The sequence below is a fragment of the Athene cunicularia genome (genome assembly GCF_003259725.1).
Source record: "Athene cunicularia isolate RWA chromosome 22 unlocalized genomic scaffold, athCun1 chr22_part1, whole genome shotgun sequence".
In the NCBI taxonomy this organism is placed as follows: domain Eukaryota; kingdom Metazoa; phylum Chordata; class Aves; order Strigiformes; family Strigidae; genus Athene; species Athene cunicularia.
This window is the reverse complement of record NW_020799128.1, coordinates 379,906-388,873: the sequence shown is the minus strand read 5'-3', so window position 1 is coordinate 388,873 and position 8,968 is coordinate 379,906. Positions and strand designations below refer to the sequence as shown.

Below are 8,968 nucleotides of genomic sequence, written 5' to 3'. Positions count from 1 at the left end.
TTTGTAGAATAACTGCCCCCATTTTTCCGGTGCTATTTTGCCTGATCTCTGCCTTCGCAGGATCATATTCAAAGGTAAGGTAAAAATAAGGTAGGGTTTTGCTCCTAAAGCAGGCAATGCAATCCTAGCAGACACATTAATAAATGAAATGCTCTTCTCAGTAGTCCTAATTTCAGGCTATGAACAGCATAGATGCATCTGAAGCATTCGAGAGGCGCTGAGTTTTCTCCCAAAACAGCACAATAGGATGGATCTCATGCTTTAGCATTTTCCACCACAAATTCTAGCTGAAATCCTCTTCAGTCAGCAGCACAGCCCTTGTTTCTTTATAAAGAAAAGTTACTAACATCAAAAGACTGGCTGGCCCCTACTTCTAAAGAGCTATCATTGATATTTCTACCGATCTTGTAAAAACTCACCCATGCAGGTTTATTAACGGATAAAATTGCACGCCTGCCCACATCTGCCTTGTACCATAATACACTGTGCACTGTGTCTGCTCTGTTACAGCAAATCTCCGGCAACAAGAGCATGAAGGCAGCCGCTCTCTTAGCTGCGTGGTCACTTGAACATTTACCGCGGTTACGGGCGATTACGAGGAGTTACTTATGGCTTTTAAGGCGCAGGTCCTCCTACACGCTGTCCAGAAATGTTGGTTCTGTTCAGTAAGGGACAGTGGTGCAAAGAGCATGCTGGTGAGATCACTGCCATGGGAACAGCCACAGAAAAGAGACGATAAAAGCAAATGTCGGATTATCTCCCTAATGCTGGATTATCACTCCTAACAAGCTGAATGGTTTGTCTTGGCAAATGGCTTCATAAGAATTGCGGATGGTTTTGAAAGGATCTGTGCGGTCACACTTCAACCGCTGGCTGCTGCAGTTCATGTCAGCAGAGCGAAACATCACACCTCTCAGGAATTCTTTTAGCGTGCCATTAACCACAGACTAAGATGGGAGTGTGGCTCGGGGGAAAGGTCTGCGAGCGGTGTCAGTCGCCCGCAGGGTGCGAGCTGCAGCAGGCAGAAAGGAGTAGAGCCCCGTGGCACAGCCCGCTGGCTGGGAACCCAGCACATAACTCTACAGTAAACTACACAGCGGAGCACTTAAAGCAGCGATACCCCTGCAAGAGCGGCTACACGTTGGACAAGACCATACGTGCTCCGGAACGGTACTTAACCCCCTGCAGTGAGGGAACAGCTCAGTCAGCAAAGGGGGTAACGGGGGTGTGTAGTATTTACACATATCTGGGGGAGGGAAAAAAAATAAAAAAATCAGCGACCCCAATCTCCGTGCAGCCCAAGTCAACAGAGAGATTCTGTGCGAAAGAGGTTTGGTACAAGTTTTATCCAAGTGGGATTACACACAAGCACAAAAATAAAACGTTCTGTATTCTACATTATATTACAAAGGCAGGCAGTCAATAAATAGGTCAATAAATTATGGGAAGCACAGAAGAGTATGTGTGAAAATAGGTGAAACTGGTTTTAGCTGGTGCATGATAAAGTCTTTCGTGTTCATTCCCATGAAGTGTTAGAGAGATTCTTTCGAAGACCCTTATCACTTCCAGGGAAGATAACTTTCCCTTAAAAGTGTAAAACAAACGCAGGGACAGTACAGTAGGCTCTGGTACAGGCTAAAAGAGTCGACGTCACTTACACTTTCCCAAGAATCTGACAAATTTGCAGCTTAGTATAAATAAAGTGACAGGTCTATTGTTTCTCAGCTCCGACACCTTCTTATCACCGCGATTTGTTGCAGAAGAGTGGCGGAAACATGGCATGTGACTCCATCGTATGCAGTTTTTAGGAGCTTGAGAATTAGTGGGACTGAAGATCTACAGAGATAAATTTAAAAAAAAATAAAGCATGTAAAGATCTCTATAAAGATTTCACACAGAACTAAACAACTTAGGTGTGTATTGCCCATAGCTCACAAATCTTTAGTCGCTCTGGAGATCCCTGTAGATGCCAATCAACGTTTCTAAAGTACAAAAATATGCCTTTATTTCTGCGAATTTGCATGTGCTCCTTTGGCACAAAGAGCCCTCCTAAACAATCCAGGGATCTGCTCTACGCCCTGATAGGAAGAGAAACTCGGCCATAATTTGGACAGCAAAGAACAGCAAGAAGCAAGCAATGGAACAAAATATACATTCCCTGCGGTCGTACGACTTGCCCATTCCCCGTAACAGGAAACATACAATTATCTGTACATGCCTCATTAAATAACCTTATTAAATAGGAAATCCGAAATGTACAAATTTACAGACTGAATCATTAAATACGTTCCCTGTGCACTCCCCCGTGCATGCGTTCCCTGCTACTATCTGCAGCCACACTCTGATACCACCATGCCTTCATACTTGAACTTGTAGGTGACCACCCCTGCATCTAGGTAGAGAATAGAGATGGGATCGAGTTTGGTGGGCACACAGCAGGCCTTGGAGGCTTTCTGGGGATTCTTCAGATGAACCAAAGTCTGGACAATGGCATGTTTCGTTGGCGTGACGTGCTCTGTCAAGGGGTAGGCGCACACTCCGTGGCACTCATAAGCTTCGTATCCCGCTGGGGCGATGATCCAGGAATCCCAGCCAATCTCCTTGAAATCTATGTAGAGTGGAGTCTTTTTACAGTAGTTGCCTTTCGCGTTCCTCCGGATTCGGGCAGTTGAGTCGTAAATGATGTTGGAGCGCATCTGGAGCAGCGCCTCCTCGCCAGGCTGGCCATGGAAATTGCCAACCTCCAGGTTCTCCAAGTCCAGGAGCTGCTCATGGTCTATCATTTCGTTGAGTTCTTGCTTCTCCTCTTTTTTGTCATTGCTTTGGTCATCAGAGAACACAATCAACAGGGGCACATGCTTAGCCTCAGAGTTGATGTCAATATCGAGTTTCCCCTCTCCGTTCTGCTCCTCCCGTTCCCTGCTCTCTATGTGAACTTCCAGCCGGTGCGTGGTCAGCCCTGCCCTTCGCCAACGCCTGATGGCTTCGGTGACCTCGAAGCTCTCCCACTCGCTGCTCGTGCCATAGATCTGCCTGGATGCCAGTGCCACTGTCTTTCTCTCTTCTCCTACCCCCATATGGTCATTTTCCAGCACTTCAAAAATAGTGACCTTCCGGTCAAGCCCATCGTAGAGCATTTGGTCCCGCTCCACCAAGGTGTAGAGCCTCAGCTCTGCCATGGTGATTTCTTCATGGTGAGGGATGGACACATTGAATAGAAGAGGATATTTCCGAATTCCCGTAACACCAATGGGGTGGGAAGCCAAGTCTGGAAATGACAAAGATCAAATATTTTAGAAGGGTCAATACATCGAGCAACACATGCACTGAAGGTCATCTGACATGTTTTGCATTGCTTGGTTTCAGTTGAACAGTTCCAGGAGACTGTTTTTTCATTATTTCCCAAAACAGTACTTGGTAAAAAGGCGACTTTATTTTGGGTGTCTAAGGACAGAAAGATCCCAGACATGCTAAAGACCATAAGCCTGGATTTAGAGATTCCCCTTCCATCCCCATGCCTTCCAGGGACTTCCTTGTCACCTGGAGGGATTTTACATGCTAAAAATGTGCTGCCTAATTCTGAAATACAAATCACTTCTCGATTGCTGCACAGCAACTATTTAATAAATGAGGAAACGCATTAATTGGAGTAGGAAAGGAAGGGAAGAAGGATATGGCACTGGAGTGAACATGAGACGGGCAACGGCAGGCTGTATCGGCTTAGCGCTTCCGTGCTAGCGAGTATCCCGTCTGCGGAAACAGCCTTCAGAAACTGAAAGGGCCAAGCACTAAGGAAGGAAAAGTTGCTCTGCAAGATGTGAGGGCTCCTGGTTAGGCAGAGCAGGCAGTGAACAGCCAGCATGAACTGCCAGTCGGTAGAAATCCTGCCACAGACTCAATGGGCCTCAAGCGAGCAGTCAGGCAGCTGTGCTCCGCCAGGCACTCTTGGCAGCTTTAGTCAATAAAACATGAAAGTACATAATATCTGCTTGTCAGTCAGGCTGCCTGTCCTATCTGCATTGTTTGTTTATACGCAGGCAATATGCATTTCTTCACACGATGCAGGAATCTCAGCTAACGATTGTGCATTTGTTGCTGAATTGCTGCGCTGACTGCTTGGAAGACACATTAGGACATGGAGACTATAAGTGACATTTCTGCAAAGGCAAGCTGTTTGTGACCTGTTAGTATCTTCATCTCTGACTTCTCCTATTTTGATACGTTTGGAGAAGAATGACGCGGATAGATCTGCAAGTATTGGCCATGCTCCATCAATGCGCTTAAGCGCGAAGTTAACCTTAGCACGTGGCTCGTCCTACTTAACTTCAGTTCTGAGGTTTTGAGGCACCAGCCTTTTTCTTTTTTTTTTCCATTTTGCACTTTCATCTGTTCATAAATAAAAAAAAAAAAAGAGAGGTGATTCTGCTTGCATTTCCCTACCTGCCAGCTGATAAAGGTGGGAGCTGAACGTACTCTGCACAGCACCAGCGTAGGAGCAGAGCGTGAGCTGAAAGACAGCGCTGTTCAAGCTTCCATACGGGAAGTAATCCTTGGCATTTCCTAGCCCTTGACATGCCAAAGCAAGTCTGCAGTGATTACCTCTAACCACAGGGTGGAGAAATGCCACCTGCCCGTGTGGAAGATGATCACAAATAACTCACCAGGAGGCAGGGGAAGGCCACACTGTATGTAAGAAGCCGGGTGGGTGCTAGCGGGGCATGAGAAGTGTTCATTTCTGAGTCAGGATGTGACTCTGCTCTTCAGCTAGAAAGTTCTAGGGTGAAATATCTCCTACTGTTACCAGTACACCCCTAGGAGGGTCAGGAGGGGACATCTGGAGTCCGTAGGAAAAGAAAAACTTCCTTTAAGACCTTTATTCAACCTCTAAGAACTGGTCGCAGCCCGGTTTACAGTGGAGATGTTACGGTCCGTGGGTTAAAACAAAGAGATAATTCCAGCCACAGGGCATGTTATATTTCTGTAATAAAGGGTTTAATGGGCAATAACGAAACTCCCATTACTGCCACTTTGCAGCAGGTAGGTGAACAAAAAAATTCCAAGGTCTGTTTTTACTATCCTGATCATTTGCAAGTAATTAATTTCTCTATCAGAAGGGCTCTTTAGCCTGAAACGGATCGTTCTTAGTTACACAAACTCCAGACCTAAAGCAGATGTTTATGGCACAGCCTCTTTAACCGTACGTGGTTATGAACCTGTCCTAACTTCACCCGTCTCACTTCACAGCTTGCTGGTCTGGATTGGAGGAAGTGAGAGAAACACTGACATGACAGAAAGTTAAGCCAGGTTTACCCCACCCGGTGCAGAACTTCTGCAGCGATGGAACCGGCACTGACTGCCACGGCTACAGCGCGGCACGGAGCTGCCAACCGCGGCGGGGGTCACTGGCAAAAGGCCAGTCTGCACCATTCTCCACGCGGCAGACCTGAAAGAATTTTGGTTTTGCCAGTGGGATGATTCCAGATTTACATCCCTTAAACCACACTGCCTTCCACCCTTGAGCATATTGCCCTTGGCAATTTTTATCCCATTTATTTTTTCCGAACGGTGCAGAATGAGAAGAGAACACCGCGCCTTCCTGCATGTGCCTTCGTTTATGCTGATGAGCAGGGACAGGCATGGCTGCTCGGGTGAGTAACTGGTCGCCAGTGGGTGTAACTGGTTTGCCACCAACCCTTCAATAAATTTCTCCACACTGGAGAAAAGGATCTGTGCAGAAGGTTTAAACCACAGTGCAGCGCCTCTTCAACCCAGACACACGCCGCTGGGGTGCCCGGGCCTGGCAGGCGGACCGAGCAGAAGAGAGCTCCCGGTTCTCTCCTTGCATCTCACTGCACTGCAAAACTGGAATGACTTGCAGGTAGCCCCTCCCTGGAGTTCATCATTTCAAAATTGCAAATGTTAGAGAAAAAGCAATCACAGCTTTCTATTTCATTAATTAGAGTAATGAAGGATGAGAGAAGCCCCACAGCATTTTGAACAGTTGCGTGTACCCCAGAATAGTCAAAGTGAATCAGAACACTTGTGTCTGCCAAGTGGAGGAACTGGTGTCTGGAACTGGTTAGCTGAAGAACATTTTTAACACAAACCCTGTTTTGGTGCAAACAGGCACTGACAAACTACTGAATGTTAAACTGAAACATTATCTTGTCCTCGCAGCACTGAGAGGAGATGCTGAAGCAGAAACACACAGAGAAACTACCTCAGGTCACAATTAGGCTTCTTCGGCTTTTTTTTTGTTTTTTTCTTCTTAAACTAGGAAATAATTTAGTCCTCCAAAGTAAAACCTAAGGGTTATCCAAAATTCTGCTTCCTGTATTTCTATGCGTCTGCTGGAATGTGCTCAGATGCCAAAGGAAGAAAACAGCACAGATCCCACAAGGATCAGCTGCGAGGGGATATTTCAGAGCTGTATTTGGTTAAGCTCATAATAGGAAAATATCGCACCTTTGAACAGCGTGTAAAAACATCCTTTGACTTCATTTCTTAACTTCATTTCATTTGACTTCATTATTTAATAAGGTATCCGTTTGAAAAATCAATCAGGTCATTGCAAATGACGCGCGGCATCACGGGGATAATGAAAATGATGCACCCAAATTGTTCTTGGTGCTGCCCAAGCATCTTCCCCCAAAACGTGACAGTCTCAAAGGCAAGGACAAGGATCTACCTCACGAGAAGGGGGATGCGGGTCACCCTGGCACGGGCAGTGTTAGCTGCCTGTTCCAACACAGCCCCACTGAAAGGCCTCGTCCCCCAGTGCAGTCCATGCTCCATGCCTGGGAAAAACCTGTCACGCTGACTATACACGTTCGTTTCTATTTACTTCTCCTGGAGATGCGCATATCTTACCTTCATTTTTGAAGCTCCTAATGATATTTGCGGATGGCATAGACGTCCTGTCGGTGGCAAACCTGTTGTACAGCTCTAGCATGTACTCGGGAGGATCCACCTTGGCTGTTTCATGCAGGGGAATGTCAGAGAGGTTCAACGTCTTCAAAAACTCATTTTTCATGTTCTGAAGCAGTGTGTTGAAATCAACACCATCCTGCTGGGAGAGAATCTCGTCGAAAAGAGGCACATCTTCCTCCAGGGAAGAGTGCTCCAAGCTCAGGATGGGACTGCAAGCGGCCAGGTGAACCAAGAGGCAGAGGACAGCCCACAGCTGGGGGACTACAGAATCCATGACTTCGCCCGAGCCTCCAACCGCACTCAACAAGCTCTAGGTCTCGTGTGGGCTAAGTGGCGGTTTTATCCCCTGGGTTGTACACGGCTTGTGTCACAGAGAGATGACAAGTTTGGAAGCTCTTGTCTTGAAACTTGTGATCCGTCCTGCCTGTCTCCCCCTTCCCCCTCCCCAAAACCAGGTCTCGGTAATTGGATATGGCTCGCTCTCTCCTATGGCCGCCTTGCCTCTCTTATCTCGCGGAGTGTAAGCTGTTCACCAGATTTGTTGCTATCTCGCAATCCCCTTTCCCTTAATGAGCATTTTGTAAACATTCTGCTCTAGGACACTTGGAGATAGGACAAGTTTCTCCTCGGAGAGGAGCTGCCCTTTCTTTCTGCCTCCTGGTAGCTGACTTCCTTTGCTGCGCGTGAACAACTTTCGTCCGCGCAGATTTCAAGCTGACATGTCAGTTCTGCAGAGCCTCTGTCCAAACCGATCCATTTCGCACCAAAGGGCAAAGAACAGCTCCCTTGAGGTAACAACTCCGCCCTTCCCAACACTATTTTAGGGCTGTGTCTTTACATTACACTTCCAAAGGAACGTCTTTGGGAAAAGCTCCATTCTTCTGTGCTTGTACAGCGCACAGCACGGGAGAAGAGCTCCAGGTACTCCCACGGTACTGGAGTCACTAGACCCTGGATGCGGAGCAGCAGATGAGCTCCAGATGAGTGAGGAGATTTTCTCCCACTGCAGCCGTAAAGCTGTGCTTTGCCAGGGCTCCTCCGGAGAGGCTGCTCTGAAGAGAGATCAAGAGCAAGCCAGAGCATGGCCTGTAAAGCTGGCCCTCATTTTTTTTTTTTATTCTGGCACGGTCCACCTGCATTAGCACCAGTTTGTAATAAAGGACCTGTTTAAAGGTGTTTTTTTTGTGGTTTTTTTTTTGTTTTTTTTTTTCCCCCCCAAGCTTATTTTCACAATAAACCTCTCTTTCCTGATCTAAACATTAACAGGAATTGAATGCCAGCACTCAGTGCCGTGTGCCATATAAATGCTCAGAAACAGAGAGAGGACTCAAATATTTGCAAATGCTCCCGAAAATCTTCCCCTCCTTCTTTACGTTACATATGTGCCTTGGCAGGTCAGGGTTACCCTTGATTTAGTCACAGCACTGCCAAAACGGGAGTCTAAAAATCATTGGAAACACACAAAGGGCAGCACCCAAGGAAGAGCTTCACCCAAGGACTAAACCTCCAGAGATCTGCTGAGTTTTGTTAGACTCTGCTTTTCCATTCTGGCTGAGCATATCCAGTTATTTGTTACCCCATCTCTGCAACTTTCTCCTTTCTTCGACAGCCCCGATCTATCACTGGCACAAATGGCCTTAATTAGAACGGCAGTCAAGCCGTGCCTGTTTTAAATTCATCCTCCGTTTCATTCATAAAGCAGTGCTGATGTCATGGAGCCAGACCTTAGTGTGGCCTTTTGACCTGGTTTTGTTCTACTTTCATGCTTCTAAACATGAGGAACTCGACGGTAAAAGCTAAGTACATTATCAAGGTCCCTGCTGTTGCTACATTACGTTAGAAGTAGATACTTGAGCTTGGGAAGATTAATTTCGATTTCATTGTGGAGTTCCTGGCTATCTGTGCGAGTTCATCTCTAAATCCTCTGCAGCCTTGTCAAAGGCTCGTATCTGAACGTTGTGGCTTCCCAGAGCTAAGCACAGAAAATTTAGGGAAGTTTTGAAGCTGAGTTCAGGTCACTTCTGTTAATTAAGAGAAA

At 46.6% G+C, this 8,968-nt stretch overlaps 1 protein-coding gene across 1 annotated transcript; it reads right to left on the bottom strand.

The window, feature by feature from the left end:
• Nucleotides 1–2,324: 2,324 nt before the first annotated feature.
• BMP10 (bone morphogenetic protein 10) lies at nucleotides 2,325–7,204 on the bottom strand. Its single transcript, XM_026863117.1, has 2 exons — nucleotides 6,871–7,204; nucleotides 2,325–3,268 (listed from the first exon to the last, which is right to left on the bottom strand). Exons 1-2 carry the CDS (start codon nucleotides 7,202–7,204, stop codon nucleotides 2,325–2,327), a joined length of 1,278 nt encoding a protein of 425 aa, XP_026718918.1.
• Nucleotides 7,205–8,968: the final 1,764 nt, after the last annotated feature.

Coding starts and splice junctions, on each gene's coding strand:
- BMP10 (XM_026863117.1), bottom strand. CDS start 7,204: ATGGATTCTGTAGTCCCCCAGCTGTGGGCTGTCCTCTGCCTCTTGGTT. Junction 3,269..6,870: donor TAGGAGCTTCAAAAATGAAG/GTAAGATATGCG, acceptor TGTCATTTCCAG/ACTTGGCTTCCCACCCCATT.